Here is a 23,318-nt window from a genome sequence, read left to right as displayed (position 1 = left end):
GGAAAACTACACAACATTATTACAACCAGGATATTGACAGTGATACAGACAAGACATGAACACTTCTGTCACCACAAGGATCTCTCTTGTGGCTCTCTCATCGCCACACCCACTTCTCTCCTGCCCCCTCCTTAACCCTGGAAACTACTAACTTGCTCTCCCTTTCTATAATTTTGTCTTTTCGAGAATGTGATATACATGGAATCATACAGTAGGTAACCTTTTACGTTGGGTTTTTTTACTCCGTCTAATAGTCTAGAGATTCATCCAGGTTGTGTGTGTATCAATGAATAGTTCTTCCTTTCTACTACTAAGTAGTGTTCCATGGCTAGATGTAGTATAGCTTAACTGTTCATCAGCTGAAAGATACCTGAATTGTTTCCAGCTTTTGACTATTGTAAATCAAGTTGCTACGATCATTCATGTACAAGTCTTTGTGTGAACATAAGTCTTCATTTCTCTCTGGTAAATGTCTAGGAGTAACATTTGCTGTGTCATATGATAGTTGCTCTTTTAGTTTTGTAGGAAACTGCCAAATTGTTTTCCAGAGTAGCTGTACCATTTTATGTTCCCACCAGCAATGTACGAGAGACGCGGTTTCTCTGCATCCTTGTCAGAATTTGGTGTTGTCACTGTTTTTATTTTAGCCAATTCTACTAGATGTATAGCGATAAGTCATTGTGGTTTCTATTCGCATTTTTGAAATGGCTAATAATGTTTAACATCTTTGCACGTGCTTATTTGCCATCTATACATCCCCTTCCGTGTAATGGCTTTTCGTGTCTATTTCTCATGTTTCAATAGGATTGTTTGATTTTTTTGCTATTGAGTTTTTGAGGTTTTTAAAATGTTTATTTATTTGGGGGGGGGGGTTAGGGAGGAACAGAGAGAGAGAAGGAGACACAGAATCCGAAGCAGACTCCAGGCTCTGAGCTGTCAGCACAGAGCCCTATGCAGGACTCAAACTCACGAACCACAAGATCATGACCTGAATGGAAGTCAGACACTTAACTGACTGAGTCACCCAGGCACCCTGAGTTTTTGAGTTTTACTATATCTAGACACTAGTACAGTAGGCCCTTGAACAATGCAGGAGTTAGGGACACTGATCCCCTATGCAGTCAAAAATCCATATGTAACTTTTGACTCCCCCCCCCCGAAAACTTAATTACTAGTGTTGACCAGAAGTCTTACCAATATGGACATAGTCAGTTAACTGGGTGGCTCAGTGGCAAGAGCATGTGACTTCTGATCTCAGGGTCATGAGTTTGACCCCCACATTAGGTGTAGAGTTCACTAAAAAAGAAATAAATTTTTAAAAATAGTCAATTAACACATATTTTGTATGTTATATATATAATATACTGTTCTCTTATAAAGTAGGCTAGAAAAAATGTTATTAAGAAAGTCAAATGGTAGCAAAAATGAACTACTGGGACCTCATCAAAATAAAAAGCTTCTGCGCAGCGAAGGAAACAATCAGCAAAGCTAAAAGGCAACCGACAGAATGGGAGAAGATATTTGCAAATGACATGTCAGGTAAAGGGTTAGTATCCAAAATCTACAAAGACCTTATCAAACTCCACACCTGAAAAACAAATAATCCAGTGAAGAAATGGGCAAAAGAAGAATAGACACTTCTCCAAAGAAGACATCCAGATGGCCAACCAACACGTGAAAAAAGGCTCAACATCACTCATCATCAGGGAAATACAAATCAAAATCACAACGAAATACCACCTCACACCTGTCAGAATGGCTAACATTAACAATTCAGGCAACAACAGATGTTGGCGAGGATGTGGAGAAAGAGGATCTCTTTTGCATGCCACTCTGGAAAACAGTATGGAGGTTCCTCAAAAAGCTAAAAATAGAACTACCCTACGACCCAGCAATTGCACAACTAGGCATTTCTCTACGGGATACAGGTGTGCTGTTTCGAAGGGACACATGCACCCCCGTGTTTATAGCAGCACTATCAACAGTAGCCAAAGTATGGAAAGAGCCCAAATGTCCATCGATGGATGAATGGATAAAGAAGATGTGGTATATATATATACAATGGAGTATTACTCGGCAATCAAAATGAATGAAATCTTGCCATTTGCAACTACGTGGATGGAACTGGAGGGTATTATGCTAAGTGAAATTAATCAGGGAAAGACAAAAATCATGACTTCACTCATGTGAAGACTTTAAGAGACGAAACAGATGAACCTAAGGGAAGGGAAACAAAAATAATATAAAAACAGGGAGGGGGACAAAACAGAAGAGACTCAAAAATATGGAGAACAAACTGAGGGTTACTGGCGGGGCTGGGGGAGCGGGAGGGGCTAAATGGGGAAGGGGCACTAAGGAATCTACTCCTGAACGTATTGTTGCACTATATGCCAACTAATTTGGATGTACATTTCAAAACCTAAAAAATAAAATTAAAAAAAAAGAAAGTCAAAATACATTGTACAGAATGGTACTGCATTTATTGAAAAATATCTGTGTGTAAGTGGATCCAGACAGTTCAAACACGTGTTGCTCAAGGGTCAACCGTACTTTGTCAGATATGTGGTTTCCAAATATTTTCTCCTATGCTGTAGCTTGTCTTTGCATCCCTTTAACAGAGTATTTCAGGGAGCAAAGGTTTTTTTTCCTTGCATGAGGTCGAGACTGGGCTGCCCGTCTACCGGGCACCAGTAGCTGGGGGGGTCGGGCTTCCACCTGGGCCAGGGACGGTCCTTCCTGAACACCTGCCTCCCTGCAGCCCCATCCCGGGGCTGGCTTTCAGTGGGAGCACATGGAGCATGAAATGGAAGAGGTGGGCAGGATGATGGGGCAGAAGACGAAGGAAGAAAAGGAGAAAAGGAAGAAAAAAAGGAGCTGGAGGGGAGAATGTCACCCGAGGAGACCCAGGAACAGATTCTGAAGTTGTCAGAGAAGCTTTGGGCCCCCCCCAGGAAGAGAAGCACCAGCTTTTTCTGCAGCTCAAGAAAAAGGAATTTTCCCACGAGGGAGAAACAGGGAGGCCCGGGGAGCAGAGCACCCTGACCACTACATCAGCTGTGTACGAGCAGAGCTGGACCGTCAGGCCAGAGCTCACCTCCTCAGCCTGGGAAGGCACAGCCAGCCAGGCGCCCTCAGGGCAGGCGACCGCCAAACAGGTGTTGGGACCCCAAGTACTTACCACCCAGAGCCGCGTGGGCTCAGCGGCTTCTTTTGTAGGGACCCCAGAGCCACGGGCAATTCCGCAGCCCGGGCAGTGCCTATGGGAGTGCTCGTCCCGCACCCGACTCAAGGCCCACGCAGCCCACCCACAGTGCTGGCAGCAGCTCAGAGCACGTGAGCAGCACGTCCCGCAGGGCGAGACCGGTCTCGATCCGGCCACCGCCTGACGCCACGCATGGCCGCTTTCAGACCACCCAGACATGGGAGGCAAGAGCAAAAACCCAGGGAACTCACATGTCCCTCTCAAGGTTTCCAGCCAGCCTGCCCTCTTCTGCCCCTCTCAGCCTTCTTGTGTCTGCTATATCCACAACGTCCGGGGGTTTTAGTTGTGCTTTAAGGGAGAAATAGGGAAAAGTGTGTCCACTGCATCTTCTTAGAAGAGAAAAGTGGACCTCATTGGTTTTCAATGGCTAAGTAATGTGCATGGCCTACAACTCATTAACCAGTCTCCTTTTGATAGACATTTAGACTGTTCCTAGGTTTTTTGCTATTAAAATAGTGACAAAAGGAACAGATGTTCTTCTTTGCGGCGGGGCGGGGAGCGGGAAATGGGGAGAGGGCAGGGCAGATTCTGGGTTCTTGTGCTATTATAGGCAGAGGCTAAAATTCCTAATGGGAATTGTTGGGTCAAGGGACACGTGCATTTTAATTCACCATATTGTCAAAATAGCCTCAAAAAATGTTTCACTAAACTCCCACCAACAGAAGAGTATGTGTTTTTCTATTGAGTATTGTCAAATTTTCTAATCTTTGATCACCTGATTGAGAAATGTTCTCTTAAGCTGTTTTTGTGTGCTTATTTTCCTTTCTCGGTAGGACTGAAAGTGAGAAGGGTGCCTTTTTCATTTTCTTGTTGTCTGCAAGGACCTGGCCCCAGGCTACATACCATAATAGTTATCTGTTAATAGTTTTAGCACTTCCAATAAAGGATTAGAGCTGGTCATACAGAATTCTGGCCAAGTCTCATGACTTCAAATAACACACAAAATTTCAACAGGTTTTACAAGCAGGTGTTTTTCAAAGTGTCTGTAGATGAACCTGAATCAGAATCACTTGGGGGTAACGGGAACTCTAACACGACACATCTCCTGTTATGATGGACTCAAGAGGATGCTTTGCCACCTAGATGTAATATTCTTACCAAAAAATGGTGACACTGAATCTAGTAAGGAGGGAACAATCAGACACATTCAAAGTGTGAGACATTCTAAAACAAAGAAACAAAACCAAACAGGTCTGGAATCTTCAAAAACTGAATGTGCTAGAAGACAGGAAACACAGCCACACTAGATTAATGAGGTCACAAGAAATGCAAGCCAATCCACATACACATATACCATATATATATTTTATATATATATTAGAATTTCTTTTTTTAGGTTTATTTATTTTGAAAGGGAGGCAGCGCGCATTCACGTGTGTGCATGTGCAGGTGTGCAAGAGCGGGGGAGGGGCAGAGAGAGAGAGAGAGAGAAAGAGAGAGAATATCCAGGCTCCACGCTGTCAGTACAGAGCCTGACTTGGGGCTTGAACTCACGAACCGCGAGATCATAACCTGAGCCGAAATTAAGCGTCAGATGCTTAACCGACTGAGTCACCCAGGCACCCCTGTGGTAGAATTTCTGATGAGAAAATCCCTTCTCCAAAGGGGGGTACTGTTCTAGATGAAAACAGACTAAAGAGACCGGGTCACTAAATATAATGGTTAACCCTTGATCGAGTCCTAGATTTTATTTTTAAGGCTATAAAGTACATTATGGGGACATTTGAGAAATGATGAATATTGATAGCTTTGTAGGTGTTATTGTAATAGCAAACTTGGGGGATATAATATTTCTGTAGTTTTATAGAAGAAGAATATATTTTTAGGATGTAGTGCTGAAGTATTAGGAGTCAAGTGTCACTACTATGCCTAAAACTTCAGAAAGTTCAGAAAAAACTCAAAAGACAACAAATATAGTAAACGGTTAACAGTTGGTAAGTGCAAGAAACATTTGGCGTTCATTACTGTAATCTTGCAACTCTTCTTTAGTTTTCAAGATTTTCAAAATAAAAAGCTGGCCCTACCTCAGATCAGATCTGAATCTTGGTGGGAGGGCAGCACCCATTTGTATCTGCATTTCAAGCAGATCTTCCCATTGATTTTTATGTATGCTGCAGTTTTAGATGTACTGATTTGAAATACAATAATGTGTTTTTATTTTAGTCTTTATGAAGGTACAGCTAAAAAAAAACAACAAACAAAAAACCCAACCCTCCATATCTTGGTTACACAATAGAATTTAAGGATGTTGGGTTAACAGATTTAAACCCAGTCTTTTTCCACATTCCCTTCTGTGGTCCTCTTAATTTTCTCCATCTCCTTCAACTCTCTTAATCTTTATCTTTATGCACAGTGTTTTCAAAGTTATTGTGAAGATTGTGTCAGTGAGTGCTGCCCTCTAAATTGCTGCAGTGGACACCGCCTATATTCAGGTAGAATCTAGCCTCTTGTTTCCTCCAGCAACTGAATAATAAAGAGGTAAGTAGCACGACTGTCCCTATCCAGCTCAAGGCAATTCTTCTTAAACACTTAAATGACCGATGTAGGAACAGCACGTATTATGTGGTATGTTTACCAAATAATAAATGACATTCACAAGTAATAAACTGGTGAAAGATCCAAAGCACGTGCCTTAACAAACTTGCGCATATCAATAGCTTGTCAGGACACTGCTTTAAATGCGTAACTATCACCTAAGATCAACAGATGGACTTGAAATAATGTGGGAACCTCAAAAGAATACCTGGTACTTTCTGTAAGGAGCCATCACCATCAACATAAAGCCTAATGTTTTGAAGGTTCTGTTGTACTGACAAATTCGTACTAATTCTTGGATTTCCTCTGGTGAACATGGCTTACAATTGCTAGCTGGATTTAGAATGGTCAGTTGAGGCTACTGAAGAGTATACATGGCCTCACATGATCTGGGGTAGCAAAGAAGCAGATGCAGTTGACTTTGAGAAGGCTATCTAATTTTAGATCTCAGGTAAGTAGAAAGTTTATCATAACCATAAAAGAATATGCTCTCTGTTGGTATACAAACTTTGTTAACATGTATATTTTGGATCTTTAACTCACTTATTACTTAGTGGTATTTGGTAACCACATGCAAATGTTCCGTAACCACAGCATTTATTAGAAATACATTGTAACGCTGCAGGCACTGTGGCTTTGGCTTTTGACTGTGGATTTTTACTGGATTTTTGATTGGGACGCCTCCCCCCTCCCCTTTTTTTACCTTGAAACCTCTTTAGCACTTGTGATCTAAACCAGAATCTAACCTTTATTTATTTATTTTTTTAAAAGAGATTCTGGAAATCCTCCACAGCATGTAACAGTAGCGCTAAATCTAAAGTAAACACTCAACAATTAGGTGTTAACTGTTGATTGATTTCACCCTGTGATTCATTGGTTTCACCCTTAGGACTCAAGTGAGACTAAATGGTTGGTCATTTTTCTGATTTAGTATTTCCTTGGGTTTCTTATATCCCCCGAGAGTTTTAGTAGGTTTTAGATGAGACAGTAAGGATCTTTGACCCATTCTCAGAAAATGTCTGGCATTACATCAAATCTGAATTTGATCATTATTACAGGGGAATGGGTAAGGAGCAGCAGCCCTAAACTGGGGCCCAAGTCTACTTTGTCATCTTGGTATTAGCTTTAGTCACAGTTTCTGGCACGCCAGGATTTTTCAAATAAATTTTTTGGAAAAAAATATATTTAGAATTAACTATCATATACATATAAAATTAAGAGTCAGTTTTTCTAGTTAGCTGACTTTAGCTGGTTGTCTGAATTAATGAGGAAATGTTTCCCTTGACAATATCTTGCAGTGTGGGTAGCATTTTAAAGTTAAATGACTAAATACATTGATTTTTTTTTTTTTTTTTCAACAGGCCTGGGTTAGGGCTACGGTTGAAAATCTCTGGGGCTTAAAGAATCAAGCAGTTTATTTAAGCAGCAAGGGTTGTACTGCTCTCACTTTCCATTAAATCAACATGCATTAGGTATTAAACAACTAGAGTTCAAAGCCTTTTGAAAAAACAAAAACAAAAAGACCAACATAGACTAGAATCAAAAATCTATCTAGTCCCCAAGGGACACGGAGCTGTAGCTGCCGGAAGCGTCCATTTACATTCCTGCATCACAGGAAAATTACTCGTTCCTTAGCTGTTAAGCATTTGCAAAAGTTCAGTGATTTTATCGGGCATTCCTCACACGTTAAAATTACTGTTATTTTAAAAAGAGAACGAGAGAAGACCAGAGGCAACATGAGAACAGAGTTGCCTACTCCAGAGACATTTGTAAATGACACTATACAGTTTTTTCCCGCTTGGCACAATGTACTCCGGTGCACCGGGTTTTCTGGGACGAGCTGGGTGGCCGACATCTTCCCTCGCAGGAAGTTTCACACTTTTAAGATCTGAATAGACGTTCAGCGCTCAGCTAGCGGCCAGAAGGCTCTTCACGGTCGAGTTGAACAGCGGCGGGAGGCGGCGGAAGAACCTGAACCCCTCCTCCCCCCCCCCCCCCAGGTGCAGAGCGGGGCCGTGCCCCAGTCGCGGGCCCCGAGCGCCGGCGGCTGACGGCGAGCTCGGCCCCACTGGTCGGCGGGGAAACGCGGCTGCCCAGCACGCAACCGCCCCAGGCTTCCGCCTCCCGGTCCCGCTCGGCTCCCCCGGCCGTCTCTGCTTCAGGGACGCGGAAACCCCGTAGGAGCGGGGCGGGCCGGGAGCTTGGTTTGGCCACCCCTTGCTGCAATATTCTTCCGCCGCAAGGCAAAGAGTCCCGACCTTCCCCCAAGGTCCTGGGATTTCCAGCGGCCCTGTAAGATCCAGAAATCACTAAATTTGGATTTTCCCACCCACTTGCTTAGGACATTTTCTGAGGTAAGGACCCCAGGATCACAATTTTGTGGATGACCGAAGAGCGACAAGAAAATTCCTCCGCAGAAAACGGGTTCCGGCCGCGAGCCTATAAAAAACGGGTGGCGCGGTACCGCTGTCTTTCCAGTCGGGCGCTGAGTGTTTCTTCGGATCATGTCTGGTGGCTCTGCGGATTATAACAGGTATGGCGCTTTCTCGGTGGTGGTAGTTTGTGGTGAAGGTCATATGACGCGAGCGGACAGTGTAATGGACGGCGTGGGGCAGGGAGCTCTGGGTTCATGGGCGTTTCCTTGGGGTGCAGTACCCCCCTGCCCTTCGAGAAGCTTCCATGATGGGTAGGGCCTGGGTTGTGGGGTGACTAGGGTACAAAAACGGAGTGGTGTTGGAGGGTGTCTTCTCTTCTCCCGAAGACGCTTTGAAACCGCGGCCGGTTTCCCTGCCACGGGGCCACGTTTAAAGGGGTGGCGCAGTCCGCAGTCGGTACACAGTAACGGGCCGAAAGCTTTATTGGCGGCGGATGGCGCAAATTGTAGTGCTCGACTTTGGGTGGGGTGGGGGGTAGGGTGACAGCGGCGCCCGCTCGTCACCACCACAAGGCGGCTGGGACCGCGCCGGCAACGGGGTCCCTGCGAACCGTTGGCACAGCTCTTGCCAGGCCTCGGCCCGCGTCAATCACCCCGGCTTGCGCAGTGTAAGGGGCGGAGCTCAGCGCGTGGAGCTCTCGCGAGACGGTCTGCAGCCGAGACGGCAGCGCCCGGCGGTCGGGCCTGGGGGGGAAGGGCCGCCGTCCGTGGGGCCTTTCCGGGCGTCCCCTGTTCTCGGCCTTCGGACAGGCGCGCACGGGCCCTCTTGTGCTTTAGAGAGTGTACACGTGTAGGGGAGGGTAGCCCGAGGAGGCCGCCTAGAATAGGGCTGTCCCTTGGTGTGCCCCTGAGAAGACGTGGGAAAGGGAACTTCTCTAACTGCAGTATTCTCGTCGGCAGAGAACATGGAGGCCCAGAGGGAATGGACCCCGATGGTGTCATCGAGGTAAGGAATGTGTGTGGATTTTGAAACGGTGGAAAGGTGAGCTTGTTCATCCCACTTACTCGGTCTTTTTTATATGTAACTTACAGAGCAACTGGAATGAGATTGTTGATAACTTTGACGATATGAATTTAAAGGAGTCTCTTCTTCGGGGCATCTATGCTTACGGTTTTGAGAAGCCTTCAGCTATTCAGCAGAGAGCTATTATTCCTTGTATTAAAGGTAAAAGAACTAGTTAGCACTTGATAGAAATGAATTAACTGTTCTACATAGACCTGGACCATAAAAGGGAAAATAACTTCTGGGGGACTAGCACCTGTTTGTATTCCTTAAAGTGAAATGATGGCAATCATCTTTCGGGACTGACCTGAAATGAAGAGAATGCTCATTGCTGATCACTTGATGATTTGGGCATAATTAATGTTCCAAACGGAATACATGGTGTGAACTAGAAGTGGCGGTTTGATGTGGGATCGGTAAATATGTATCCTACTTTTTTTAGGGTATGATGTGATTGCTCAAGCTCAGTCAGGTACTGGCAAGACAGCCACATTTGCTATTTCCATCCTGCAACAGTTGGAGATTGAGTTCAAGGAGACCCAAGCACTAGTATTGGCCCCCACCAGAGAACTGGCTCAACAGGTATTGATAGTGTAGTTCAAAAAAACTGCTTGCGTGTTGCATAGGTTTCAGGTTTCACAACTGTGAAGAATTTAAAACTTAGTGTAAATCGGTCCTATTAGAGCCCTCCTTTTAATTGTCCATGCATGCAGGGAGTTGTTGAAAGTTCAACATAGGAACTGGGTGTGCAGGTATGGTTTGCAAGGTTGTGTAAGAGGTTTGAGAAACCAAAGTTTTCTTTTCAGGGTGGACTAGGTCTGTTCCCATTTTGAAGTTTGAATGCAGTTGTGCAACATGAAAACTGCAGTGACATGTTCTTTGACTGTCTCAGTAGTTTGTGATGCATCTGTTGCATGCTATGTTTTCAAAGCTCACTGCTATATTGGCTTTGAAGTAAAACCTTGCTAATAAAACTAGGCTTTATTAAGGTCAAAATGACAAATTCCAGTACTTGGGGAAAACTTAAGTATCCACATGTTGTCCTAGATGTAATTGCAGAGATCATTCCACTGTTCCACTATTTACCCCTTCCTACACAATGAAGAGCAATGTAGGAAATGATTGAACTCAGATCTTTTAATTAACATAGCTGGTATCTGGGGCAACAAGATTCCAAGTTTGACAAGACATAAGGAAGACACCTTAAGGTGTTAGATCAGGAAGGTGTTAGATCAGTCTGCATTTTAAGCTTGGAAGTAGTTAAGTGCTGTGCATGCATAGAAGCTATTTGCAGACCAGATATTTGCCATTGTGCTTTGGAATTTTAGTCACAGCCTATAATTCTGCTGCATAATAACTAAGGGTATTGGCTTTTAGATCCAAAAGGTAATTCTGGCCCTTGGAGACTATATGGGAGCAACTTGTCATGCCTGCATTGGTGGAACCAATGTTCGGAATGAAATGCAAAAACTGCAGGCTGAAGCACCACACATTGTTGTTGGTACACCAGGAAGAGTGTTTGATATGTTAAACAGAAGATACCTTTGTAAGTATTGTTGATTGAATATAATTTGTTTTTGCTATTACAAATTAAAATTTGCAATCCTATTCTTACCGATCTAGAGCTGATAGTATGTATGGCTTTGTCTTTGTCAGCTCCAAAATGGATCAAAATGTTTGTTTTGGATGAGGCAGATGAAATGTTGAGCCGAGGGTTTAAGGATCAAATCTATGAGATTTTCCAAAAATTAAATACGAGTATTCAGGTGAGCTTTAATTTTACTCCCTCTCCTATAGTAGTTGGGACTTTGGTTAATGCAGGTTGCAGTGCAATTGAAATGTTGGTCTTTTCCCTTAAAGCAATTGGTGCAGAACTGTAACACAGTTTCATAGTGAGGCTGGTCTGTTTTTTGAGTATTGTGAAAGTGTGTTATTTGTGCAGTAACATAAGCATGGTCTTTTTAAGGTTGTGTTGCTTTCTGCCACAATGCCAACTGATGTGTTGGAAGTGACCAAAAAATTCATGAGAGATCCAATTCGAATTCTGGTGAAAAAGGAAGAATTGACCCTTGAAGGAATCAAACAGTTTTATATTAATGTTGAAAGAGAGGTAATGTATCTAATTACTAGACATTAAGATGTAGCTTTTTTTTTTTTAACCTTCTTGTATAAGCACTGTGCTAAAATTACAGAACCTAAGATTGTCTTAGTTTCTGTAGTAATGCTAGCAGAGTACACACAAGAAGAAAAATAACTGCACTAGATTGTAAAGACTGGGGTGGACCTCTTTCTTAATGTCCAGTGTCCTTTGTCTTAAGATTTGGTGCTATATGTATTAGGCCTAACAATGAATTTCTCATGGGAGTTGGAAACTAGATTTTAATAACTGTTAACTTTGAAATATTGTAGGAATGGAAGTTGGATACACTTTGTGACTTGTACGAGACCCTGACGATTACTCAGGCTGTTATTTTTCTTAATACAAGGCGCAAGGTGGACTGGCTCACTGAGAAAATGCACGCCAGGGACTTCACAGTTTCTGCTCTGGTAAGAGGTGTTGTAACCTAGCAGTGGTAATTACAGTATTGTATTTTCATTAAAGCAGGATTTAGACTACAATATAGCTGTTAAGTGCTGTGTTGTCGTTCCCCCTGCTCAAAATAAAGTTGTTTCTTAACTATACCTGTCTGCTATACTCCTGTAGCAGCCAGGGACGCTTGGTCTCATACATGTCAATAAAGTTAAATATTGGTTTGACTGGTGATTCTTGAATTAAGGTTTGTTAATTTGCAGCATGGTGACATGGACCAGAAGGAAAGAGATGTTATCATGAGGGAATTTCGATCAGGGTCAAGCCGTGTTCTGATCACTACTGACTTGTTGGTAAGTCTCTTACTGTTCTGTTTAATCTACCAAAAGTTTGTTTTGGGGGGAAGGTTTTTTAATAACCTTTACCAACTTGGGCTCTTTGGGAGAATAAAGAACAGACCACACTCCACAGTGGGCTATACCACTTAACATAGTTCACTACTATTTTGTGGCCTACATTACATAGCTGTGTGGGGTTTTTTTTTTTGGAGTTGAACATTATATTACTGTATTTCAGGCTCGTGGGATTGACGTGCAACAAGTGTCATTGGTTATAAACTATGATCTACCTACCAATCGTGAAAACTATATTCACAGGTGAGTAGGTGGCATCTTGACTGCATTGGGAAAAGGAATTCATGTATGGCTTTTCTACTGACTGATTTATTTGAAAGGTAACTTCAAATCAGGGAAGTAAAAAGACTTAGTAACTTGGTAAGGTGTAACTAAAATTGTACTTGGGAAGATTGGTCATCTTACAGTGGGAAAACAGTTGTAAATGTTGCCCAAATTGTGGACTTAATACATACAAATCTGGTTGTTTAGATCTGTTGGTCTTAGCTTATTTTTGAGTTTTTAGTGAAGTTCCTGTGTCCATGTGCTTTCTCGATGATTCCTCTGTAGTTGGGATTTTCTTGGTGTTGTCTGGTAGCAATTTGAGCAGTCCCTGGTTTAGTTATAGTGGCTTTATCCCTAAGTAAATTGAACTGTACTTTGTTATATGATGTAAAAAAAGACTTTTTAAAAAATACAGGAGTCGATAGCAGCAGTTGATGACGAGATGGCGCTCAGAAACGGCGTTGACGTAATTTAGGACGTGGAATCATAAGCGAAACAGCACACTGTTTGAATAAAGAGCGAGTCGGTATTTATATTTGTTTTTCTTTTGTCATGATTATTTGATATTTTTAAGTTGCTCCAGCCAAGGCATTTTGTATGTTAGTCTAGTAGGTGGTTTGTGTTGTCTGGTTTCTATCAGGAAGGTAGAAAGCTGTTTTGGAGGTAAACACGTTTTGAATAATTTGAGTTACAACGTGTGAAACTGAGCAAAAAAGCAGTGATAAGTTTGGGTTACCATACCAAATACTTGTTTTCCCACTGGAAAAAGTTGTGAGTTTTAGGCAGTAGTTAACCTTGCAGCATTTGTATTTACAGTTTACAGTTCCAGAGGTGCGTCGAAATGGATTACATAACTGTTCTTTTTGTTTTATCCCTGGTGTTTACATCTGTCCCAGGCTGACATCTGCTCTTGGCTGGCCCACTTTGGTATGGGCTTTAATTTCACTACCCCAAACACAATACTGTCATCTGCTTTAAAAGTAGTGCTCAAGACACCTGATAAAATCTCATTTTGCAGCCAGACAAGCCTTGAATCCTTTTGGCACTAACTGCAAAGGAAGATTTTTTTCTCTAGATATTGATTAGCAGCTAGTGCTCCAATTAGAAGCACGAACTATAACCTTGTTAAGTAAACAGCAGCTGATGGTTAACAAGTGGATCATCATGTTCAGTAGTTCATTTGAATTTGAGAAGAAACATTCTAATTGCGGATTTTTTTTTTCTTACACAGAATTGGCAGAGGGGGTCGATTTGGGAGGAAAGGTGTGGCTATAAACTTTGTTACTGAAGAAGACAAGAGGATTCTTCGTGACATTGAGACTTTCTACAATACTACAGTGGAGGAAATGCCAATGAATGTGGCTGACCTTATTTAATTCCTGGGATGAGATAGTTTTGAATGCGGTGCTCGCTGTTGCTGAATAGGCGATCACAACGTGCATTGTGCTTCTTTCTTTGGGAATATTTGAATCTTGTCTCAATGCTCATAACGGATCAGAAATACAGATTTTGATAGCAAAGCGACTTTAGTCGTGAGCTCTTGTGAGGAGAAAGGCATTGGCTTTATCCTCTTTAGAGTTAGACTGTTGGGGTTGGGTATAAAAGATGGGGTCTGTAAAATCTTTCTTTCTTAGAAATTTATTTCCTAGTTCTGTAGAAATGGTTGTATTAGATGTTCTCTATCATTTAATAATATACTTGTGGACTAAAAGATATAAGTGCTGTATAAAATCAGCCAATTATGTTAAACTAGCATATCTGCCTTTATTGTGTTTGTCATTAGCCTGAATAGAAAGGCCTTTAAAATTGATTTTTTTTTTTTTTTAGAAAGCATTTGAATGCATTTTGTTTGGTATTGTATTTATTCAATAAAGTATTTAATTAGTGCTAAGTGTGAACTGGACCCTGTTGCTAAGCCCCAGCAAGCAATCATATCCTAGGTAGGGTTAAACCCCCAGTAATTAAAATTGCCATATTGCACATGTCTTAATGAAGTTTGAATGTTAAATAAATTGTATATTCACTTTAAAGGTGTTTTGGTTATTTTATTTGTGTAAGTTTTAAACATCTTACGAACATTTCAGCAATTCTGAGTTAACTGCTGCATCACAGTAGCACAGAGGCTGATCAGTTGTAGATGTTCATCAGCACCATCCGCTAAGCACTTGTCTACTTCCTACAAGAAAATTAAAGGTTAGTAAAATTTCCCTTGGAGTTCCACATTTTGCTGAAGTGTGCAAACAGGTGCCTACTTACAGCAAGTTTTTCTGTGATGATGGATTTCTGTTTGTCAGAAAGGTTATCGTTTTCTACAACCACATCATGAAGTTGATTTACAAGCTGAGTGGCTGCATGGCCCTCATCTATTAAATTCTGCAACAGGAAAGTACAGCATTTGGGGTGATTCTTTAAGTTCTCCCTTCCCCATAGTTATGAGTGAAGTGATGACTTACTTTTACCACACCTTCTAGTTTGTCAAAAGAGCCACTCTGACATGCAGCAAATAATCCATCGATGGTCTCAGCTGGTATTACCTAAAAAGATTGTAAGATTTGGTTTCTGGGTCTGAACATGCCTGAACCCACTTTTCTCTCAGGCCTGGGTAGGGTAGTTCATTGTATGCAAAAAGTCCTGTGGCATGGGATGTAGAGCTGTTAACCCTAACTAAACCCGTGCAGAGCTGGAAAGCCCCTTTATGGCTTCTATCCTGAACTCCAGATACATGATCCAGAAAGCTAGGGAGTGGAGTTTTCCATACAGCCCTGGCCTTTTACCCTGTGTTGGACCACCTTAAATTAGTCCAGTCACTATTCTATATCCAGGGTGACGCATTTTGCTTTCAAAAATCCCTTAATGTCTGTGAAGTCTACAAAATTTCCTTTGCTCCTGATAGCTTCAAGTTTGAGCCCATGATGAAACAAGAATAGCTGATCTGGGCAGTGGGTGAACAGCTAAAAATTGTCCCTACTGGCTGCTCTCATACCCCAGTGGCTCAAATGAGCCAAGTAGTTTAAAAAAGACTTTAAAGGAGAGTGCCCCCACCCCTTTCCAAACAAAGCTGCCACTAATAAGAGACTGCTCTCAGAAGGCCCAAAGTACCCAGAAAATTAAAGGTGACTAATGCCATCAATTTCATTACGGCACTGAAAAATACCTTTGGGAACTTAAGTTTTAAAAGTAGTAGCAGTAGTAATCCTAGTAGAGATGAACCCTGACAAATGATTTCTGTAAGTAGGATATTGCCCCTTTATATATGTATGACCTTTTGGCCAGAAGAGATTTGTCAGAACAGGGATAGCTGTTAAATCTATTTTAATGCCACATCCCTGAAGTGTTGTGATGCTTCCAGGTTGTTCCCTTATTACACGGTTTCTAGCACAGTACTTGGCACATGCTATAACCTAGTAACCCCAAGACTCCTATTAAAAATCCCTATTGTGATGTTAAGAAGGTAGGAGGCTGTTGGGAGGTTGATTAGGGCATGAGGGTGAAACCCCCATGAATGGGATTAGTGCCCTTATAAAAGACCTTTCTGCCAGGGGAGGATGCAGTGAGTCTAGTCCACAAACTAGAGTCTAGGCACTAAGAAGTTAGTTCTCACCAGATACTCAATACATATATTTGACCTCAGACTGCCCAGCCTCCAGAATTGTGAAATTCTGTTTATAAGCCACTCAGCCTATGGTATTTTGTTAAAGCTGCCCAAATGGAATAAACCAGCACATATTAAGCATTCTGTATATATTTGATGAAAATTTTCTAAAAGCCACAAAGCCAACTAAAAATTTCAATCTTACCCCAGCAATGTCTGTGATCACCTTCTCTGTTATCTCCTTTCCACCTGTTAATCGAGTAGCACTTTGAAGAAATGTAATAGCTTTTCTTAAGTCTCCTTCTGACACTTTAACAAGATAAGCTATTCCCTAGGAAAAAAACAATTTTTTTTTTTTTTTACCAGTGATGGACAGCCAATTATGACTTTTGGCTTTAATAAAGGAAAGTGGAAAAACACTATGTTTTAGCCTGGAGTTAATGGGGAAAAAAATGTATTTTCATCTTTAGGGGAATATTATCAGTCCTATAAATCAGTCCAATAGAAGGATATAGATCTTTTGCCTCTGAAAGAAATTTGCAGAGACAGATGTTCCACACTTCGAATCCTATTTTCTATTTAATACATGAAGAAAAACGATTCAAATTATGGTTAAATTCTGTTAAAATGAATTAGGCCTATATAGTCTCTTTCTGTACCTGAATTTCATCACCAAATTTGCTCCTGAAGTGAAACATTAGCTAGGACACTAAAATCTTGTCATTATGCAGAGATTTTTTGCAGAATTTGTATTAGGTGTATGAAATCTGCCCCAGTTCTGGGTCTCTAAAATATAATAAACTTCTAATAGTAACAAGAATGCTGAAGCTATAATTCCTTGACCTTCCAACTGTCACTCTTTTAGCTTAACTTTGCCTAAAGGTATCAGAAATTAAAGCAACACATTTGATGCTTTCAGGACCTCTTTACATGAATTCATCAAAGGAATTAGTAATTGCAATAATTAGGAATTACCTCATTGCTAATTTTGACATGTTCTTTATCAGCAATGTCTAGTAATCGCTGCTGTTGAATTTTATCTGACAGTGGTTTGAAGCGGAATTTAGAACATCTAGAGGTCAGAGGTTCAATTATTCTGTAAAATATTGGGGAAAAGAAAGTCAGTGTCTAAAGGATTTCCCCCCAAACACCTTTTTATCAAGAACAAATCAAGATTTGATAGAGGAGAAATTACTGTAGTCTTGAAACATTTAAAGTTTTTTTCTCCCTAATTGGAGTTATCAAAATAAGGCTGCCTAGCATCTATCTTCAGGGCAAAACACATACCGACTGACATAGTTACAGATGAGACAGAATCGGGTGGTTTTAGACTCCTTCTCCATAGTACGTCGTAAAGCTGCCTGAGCAGCCGAGGTCATAGAATCTGCTTCATCCAGAATCACAATCTTAAAAGGTGGACATGGCTTCCCACTGATTCAGAGAAACAGGAGTTATAATTCACAGATCACCACCACAATGTACTTTTAGAATATTCTCGTGGTCCCCCAAAAAAACCCCATGCCCACTAGGAGTCACTTCTCCCAACTCTCCCAGCCATAGGCAATCATAGATCTCTACTTTCTCTCTCCACAGATGTGCATATTCTAGACATTTCATATAAATGGAATAATATGTTGTCTTTTGTGATTGGCTTCTTTCACTTAGCATGCTTTCAAGGTTCATTCATTTTGTTGCATCATTACTTCATTCCTTTTTATGGCTAAATAATATGGCAAAGGGATATACCACAGTTTATTTGGTCATTCATAAGTTAATGGATATTTGGATTTTTCCATGTTTTGACTATTATAAATAATACTGCTATGAACATTTTTGTACATGTTTTGAACAGACCTATTTTTTCATTTCTTGTGGGTATATACCTAGGATTGGAATTGCTGGGTCATCTGGTAACTCTATGTTTAAAGGACCCGCCAAAGTACTTTCAAAATGTTTGTACCATTTTACATTATAGTCAGCAAAGTATAAGGGTTCCAATTTCTTAACATTCTTACCAATATGAATTATTTTCTTTGTGATAACAACCATCCAAGTATGTGTAAAGTGGTATCTCATCATGGTTTCCATTTGCATTTCTCTGTGGCTAATGATGTTGATGAGCATGTTTTCATAAGCTTACTGGCCATTTGTATAGTAGTCCCCCCTTATCCACAGGGAGTACATTCCAAGACCCCGCTGGATGCCTGAAGCCCGGGATAGTACACCAAACGGCATATAAATATATATACCATGTATTTTCCTATTCACACATACTCCCTATATACTTACCTATGAAAAAGTTCAATTTATAAACCAGGCATAGGAAAAGATGAACAATAATGTAATTAATAATGAAATAGAACAATTACAATTATAGTGTAATAAAATTTATGTGAACATGGTCTCAGAATATCTTATGAGACTGTACTAACCCTTCTTGTGATCATGTGAGATGGTAAAATGCCTATGTGATGAGATGAAGTGATGTCAGGCTAGTAATGACTTTCTGAGGATTATGTCAGAAGGTAGATCATTTGTTTCTGTACTTCAGCTGAGTGCAGGCAACTGAAACCACAGAAACAATATATAATGGGGGGGGGGCGGGGGGAGAACTACTGTATCTTCTTTTGTGTAAGGTCTATTCAGTTCCTTTGCCTTTTAAACTGGGTTTTCTTTTTATCATTAAAATGTAAGAGTTCTTTATATATTTTTGATCTAAGTCCCTTATCAAATACAGGATTTATATGCATTGTCAGGCCAAGATAGATATCAAAAATCACTTTCTACAAATTCTTAAATATGCTCAGATACAAATTTAAATATATGCCAGCTTCCAAAAATTTTATCTTGGTACTTTGCCATCTAAGCAGTATAAGTAGCTGACTAAACATCACTGTTTAACTCAGGGCAGTCCTATTTAAATTATTAATAATACCTCCTCTTTTAGTCTAAAAGTGTCTGAGTTTGGACAAGAACTTATATGGTCACCCTAAGTATGAAATATACACTGAAGCTTAAGATACCTGAAATTTTTTTCAAATAACACAATAACAAAAATCTGGATTTTTTATTATGAGTGTACCACCAAACTATCAAATTTGATTAATAAGTACTCCTTAGACAAAACATCAGTTAAAAACTCTTGACAGTAAACAATTTAAAATTAGTTATTATAATAGAAAGGTCACTTGGTGGGTTTAAATAATTTAGATAATTGGGCACCTGGCTAGCTCAGTCAGCAGAGAATATAACTCAATCTTGGAGTTGTAAGTTCGAGCCCTACAGGGTGTAGAGATTACTTAAAAAAATAAAATCTTAAAAAAAGATATGATCCAAGGAGTTGGACAGGGGTGCCTGGGTGGCTCAGTTGGTTAAGCTTCCGACTTCAGCTCAGTTCATGATCTCACGGTCCTTGAGTTGGAGCCCCACATTGGGCTCTGTGCTGACAGCTCAGAGCCTGGAGCCTGCTTTGGATTCTGTGTCTCCTTCTCTCTCTGCCCCTCCCCCACTTGTGCTCTGTCTCTCTCAAAAATAAACATTAAAAAAAATTTAAAAAGAAGGGGCACCTGGGTGGCTCAGTCGGTTAGGCATCCGACTTCAGCTCAGGTCATGATCTCACGGTCCGTGAGTTCAAGCCCCGCGTCGGGCTCTGTGCTAACAGCTCAGAGCCTGGAGCCTGCTTCAGATTCTGTGTCTCCCTCTCTCTGACCCTCCCCTTTCATGTTCTGTCTCTGTCTCAAAAATAAACATAAGAAAAATTTAAAAAAAAAATTAAAAAAGAAAAAGGAGTTGGACATTTGGCAGAGAAGTATTTTACATGCAATGACATGGGATGAAGAAGGGAAAGTGAGCTTACTTACTCTGAACGACTTCCTGACACAGTTAATTGAGCAAAATTCTTCACTTTTTCTCTAACAACCTGTATTCCACGTTCATCAGATGCATTTAATTCAAGAACTCTCAATCGAAACAACTCAGGCCTATGTCAAAATGAAACAAATATGAAACATCATACAGCATATAAATAACCAAGGTTTAAACTACATTTTAAAAATGGCACATTTTGAAGTAGTTTAAAATCCACCTAGTAAACACTATAATAGAAGGCACACAATCACTTTTATATTTTTTCTTTTGCATAGACATAGGTTTTTTTCCATGCAGTTTAAAAAGCAGATGGGGAAAAAAAAAAGATGGTATCACATAATTTATAACATTTTAAATCAATTTTTCACTTAGGATTATATCATGAACATCTTGCCATGTCATCAGAACCACTGTAAATATCATTAAAAAAATTTTTTTTTAACGTTTATTCATCTTTTGAGACAGAAAATAGAGCGCGAGCTGGGGAGGGGCAGAGAGAGAGGGAGACAGAATTCAAAGCAGGCTCCAGGCTCTGAGCTCTCAGCACAGAGCCCAACGTGGGGCTCGAACTAACTGACCGCGAGATCATGACCTGAGGAAGTTGGACGCTTGACTGAGCCACCCAGGCGCCCCATAAATACCATTTTAAAAGCTCTATGATGTTCTATCCTATGACTGTACCATTTGCTTAATTTAATTTATTACTGGACATCTAGATAGTTTTAAATATGTTCAATTATGGGGCGCCTGGGTGGCGCAGTCGGTTAAGCGTCCGACTTCAGCCAGGTCACGATCTCGCGGTCCGTGAGTTCGAGCCCCGCGTCGGGCTCTGGGCTGATGGCTCAGAGCCTGGAGCCTGTTTCTGATTCTGTGTCTCCCTCTCTCTCTGCCCCTCCCCCATTCATGCTCTGTCTCTCTCTGTCCCAAAAATAAATAAACGTTGAAAAAAAAAAAAAATAATAAAATAAATAAATAAATATGTTCAATTTTACATACTGCTGCAATAGAGCATATTTTCGATTATTTCCATAAGGTGGCTTTCTATCAGGGCTATTACTGAATTAATACATGAAGTTTTTCTTAAGTGAGTTTTTAAAAAAATTCTTAAAGGTAGTTCACCAGGGGTGCCTGGGTGACTTAGTCGGTTAAGTGTCCAACTTCAGCTCAGGTCATGATCTCATGGTTTGGTTCGTGAGTTTGAGCCCCGCATTGGGGTTCTGCTGTCAGCACAGAAGCGCACTTCAGATCCTCTGTCCCCTGCCCCTCCCCTGCTCACGTGTGCTCTCTCTCAAATTCTCTCTCTCGAAAATAAATATTAAAAAAAAAGTAGCTCACCATAGGACCATCTGAGAAATCAGAAGAAAATTAAAAGAACAATTAAAACACCCTGCCACACCAGTGTTTTGAAAATAGGTTCCCCTTTTTCATTATACACATATTTTTTCATTAAAAAAGAGTTGGGATTTAGTCTTCTCTTTATTTTTCCTAAACAGCATGAGATCCTAGGCATTTTTCTTTGGGCACAAACACACAAAGCTCTGTGTATATATTTTCTATTTTAAAACTACATATACTATGAAATGTGGAATTCATAATTAAAGTTCTTTTAGTTCTATAAGGACATTATTTTTAAGAGGATATTTTAAAAGTTATATAATTTGGATTGACCTCTCAAAAAACTAATAAAGTACTTAAGTTCATTATGACTACATTGCTAAGGCCGGTTCAGTTTGGACTGGAGTTGTGGAATAATCCAAAGAACTTTTATAATTTCCTCGAGAAACAAAAGTTGCTGTCAAATAAATAAAATATTAGGTTCACAGCAGCTTCCCCATTTTTCTTCCTTCACATTTCACATAGTTCCTTCACATTAATTCACATAGAACTAATTATCTCTACATATTTGGTGCTTTCAGAGGCATCTGATTATTTTTACGTGTAGGATTTCAGATGTACCCTTTGACCTTATGCTTGATACAAAAATTGTGGAGAAATCCAAGGGCTGCTCTAAAATGGTTGGCTAAGCCAAGACAGTCAATCCAAAAAGAAGAATCTAAGAAATTGGCTCACAGATTTTCTGGTGTTCCTGGACTCCTACTGCATCAACTACCACATACTGTGCTCACTCAAGATACTTGAGGGCAAGGAGCTGGCCTAGTTACTCCAGAGGCAATGCTGGAAAGGCCCGAGCCAGAACAAACTCTGGAAGGGGTGGTGTGGGTCAGTAGCATCAGACACAGCAGATTCTATCACACAAGGACATAGATGTGAACACACCACTAACAGACTGAGGTGAGTATTGGCATGATTGAAGAAAGATAGGATAGGTTCTCTGGGCTCCAAAAATCATAATGAAAAAGTTCAAGTGATGAAAAATCATGACACTACTGTGTTGTAGTACATTCCAGCATCTGAATAAGGTTCAAAATGAAGATTACAAAAGATGTAGCCAAGCTTATTTATTGGAAGGGAAGAACTTGAAATGGGCCCACTGAATAAAAATATACAGAAATAAAAACAAAGCCAATAACCATGCAGAGAAACCAAATATAAATTTTTAGAGAAAGAAAAGCAGAGATTTTTGGTGTCAAGGCCTTTTTAAAGAGAGAGATTTGAACTTACCCAAAAAGCTCTCTAGCTGCTGCCAGAATAGTGGATGTTTTTCCAGTTCCAGGTGGCCCATAAAACAAGAGATTAGGGAGCTGTAGAAGTTAAATTTTATTTTTTAAAAACTGTATTCTGGCACAAATAGATGAAAATGACTGAAAATGTCTATGGAACAGTGCAATGACTTCCCTAATAGTGCACATATCTGAATACAAATATTTCTTCATATAACCAGTATCACAGTATTAGCAGTTGTAAATCCTGCTTTTTCTTTTTTCGGGTAATACTGTACTTTCTTCCAAAATGTCTAATATCTTAAGCTGAATCCATATTTATGACTGCTCTATTCCCAATATACTTAAGTGAAGCTTTCAAAGCTGGAATTAGGAACTTTTTTTTTTTTTTTTTTTTTAAAGATTACATTTCTTAGGTAATCTACACTCAGCATGGGGCTTAAACTCACAACCAACCCTGAGATCAAGAGTCTCACACTCCACCAACTGAGCCAGCTAGGCACCCCAAAACTGGAATCTCAGGCATTTTTCAGTGCCCTATCCCACCCCTTTGCTCAGGATTGGGCAAGATTTTATATTTTATAAACATGTCAGTTGCTTCAAAGAGGAAATGGACCAAAGGAGAACCTGGATTTGGCTAATACTGAGGAAAAAGGAATGAAAAAGACTCATCAGGGCTCTCGATAATGTTCCAAGAGAAAAAAAAAAAAAAAAAATTTATTAAGTGCTAGGTAGTACTCTATACCATGATTATATACTGTGTAGGGATGCCCAATATATCAGGGAGAATTAAATAG

General features: G+C 40.4%; 2 protein-coding genes, 4 non-coding genes and 1 pseudogene across 12 annotated transcripts in view; 6 read left to right on the top strand and 1 right to left on the bottom strand.

The window, feature by feature from the left end:
* The first annotated feature begins 2,791 nt into the window (after positions 1-2,791).
* Positions 2,792-8,093, top strand: LOC123610348 (annotated as a pseudogene).
* EIF4A2 (eukaryotic translation initiation factor 4A2) lies at positions 7,712-14,471 on the top strand. Of its 2 annotated transcripts, XR_006718449.1 has the most exons (12): positions 8,211-8,330; positions 9,132-9,177; positions 9,264-9,396; positions 9,677-9,816; positions 10,612-10,780; positions 10,891-11,000; positions 11,201-11,344; positions 11,644-11,781; positions 12,028-12,117; positions 12,341-12,420; positions 12,857-12,963; positions 13,673-13,799. XR_006718449.1 is itself a non-coding variant. In XM_045502646.1 (11 exons), exons 1-11 carry the CDS (start codon positions 8,302-8,304, stop codon positions 13,815-13,817), a joined length of 1,224 nt encoding a protein of 407 aa, XP_045358602.1. In that variant the 5' UTR covers positions 7,712-8,301; the 3' UTR covers positions 13,818-14,471. The 2 variants fall into 2 exon arrangements, 1 of the variants encoding a protein (XP_045358602.1); XM_045502646.1 differs by lacking the exon at positions 12,857-12,963 and having other exon boundaries at positions 7,712-8,330; positions 13,673-14,471.
* LOC123576319 lies at positions 9,507-9,575 on the top strand. Its single transcript, XR_006701325.1, has one exon. It is a non-coding gene; the product is annotated as a small nucleolar RNA SNORD2 (small nucleolar RNA).
* On the top strand, positions 11,393-11,568 carry LOC123576313. Its single transcript, XR_006701320.1, has one exon. It is a non-coding gene; the product is annotated as a small nucleolar RNA SNORA81 (small nucleolar RNA).
* On the top strand, positions 11,834-11,965 carry LOC123576284. Its single transcript, XR_006701294.1, has one exon. It is a non-coding gene; the product is annotated as a small nucleolar RNA SNORA63 (small nucleolar RNA).
* Positions 12,144-12,283, top strand: LOC123576293. Its single transcript, XR_006701301.1, has one exon. It is a non-coding gene; the product is annotated as a small nucleolar RNA SNORA4 (small nucleolar RNA).
* The window catches only part of RFC4 (replication factor C subunit 4), a 32,787-nt gene continuing 23,688 nt past the window's right edge, over positions 14,220-23,318 (bottom strand). For all 6 annotated transcript variants that reach the window (XM_045502650.1, XM_045502652.1, XM_045502649.1 and 3 more), the window contains 8 exons: positions 22,523-22,602; positions 19,894-20,013; positions 17,321-17,464; positions 17,009-17,129; positions 16,239-16,364; positions 14,895-14,975; positions 14,698-14,814; positions 14,220-14,617 (listed from right to left, as the gene is read on the bottom strand). In XM_045502650.1, the coding sequence (XP_045358606.1) occupies positions 14,522-14,617; positions 14,698-14,814; positions 14,895-14,975; positions 16,239-16,364; positions 17,009-17,129; positions 17,321-17,464; positions 19,894-20,013; positions 22,523-22,602 (885 nt within the window). In that variant the 3' untranslated portion in view covers positions 14,220-14,521. The remainder of the gene's footprint in view (positions 14,618-14,697; positions 14,815-14,894; positions 14,976-16,238; positions 16,365-17,008; positions 17,130-17,320; positions 17,465-19,893; positions 20,014-22,522; positions 22,603-23,318) is intronic.

The sequence above is a fragment of the Leopardus geoffroyi genome, chromosome C2 (genome assembly GCF_018350155.1).
Source record: "Leopardus geoffroyi isolate Oge1 chromosome C2, O.geoffroyi_Oge1_pat1.0, whole genome shotgun sequence".
Classification (NCBI taxonomy): Eukaryota; Metazoa; Chordata; class Mammalia; order Carnivora; family Felidae; genus Leopardus; species Leopardus geoffroyi.
Note: the sequence above shows the minus strand (reverse complement) of the source record. Positions and strands in the feature narration are given on the sequence as shown.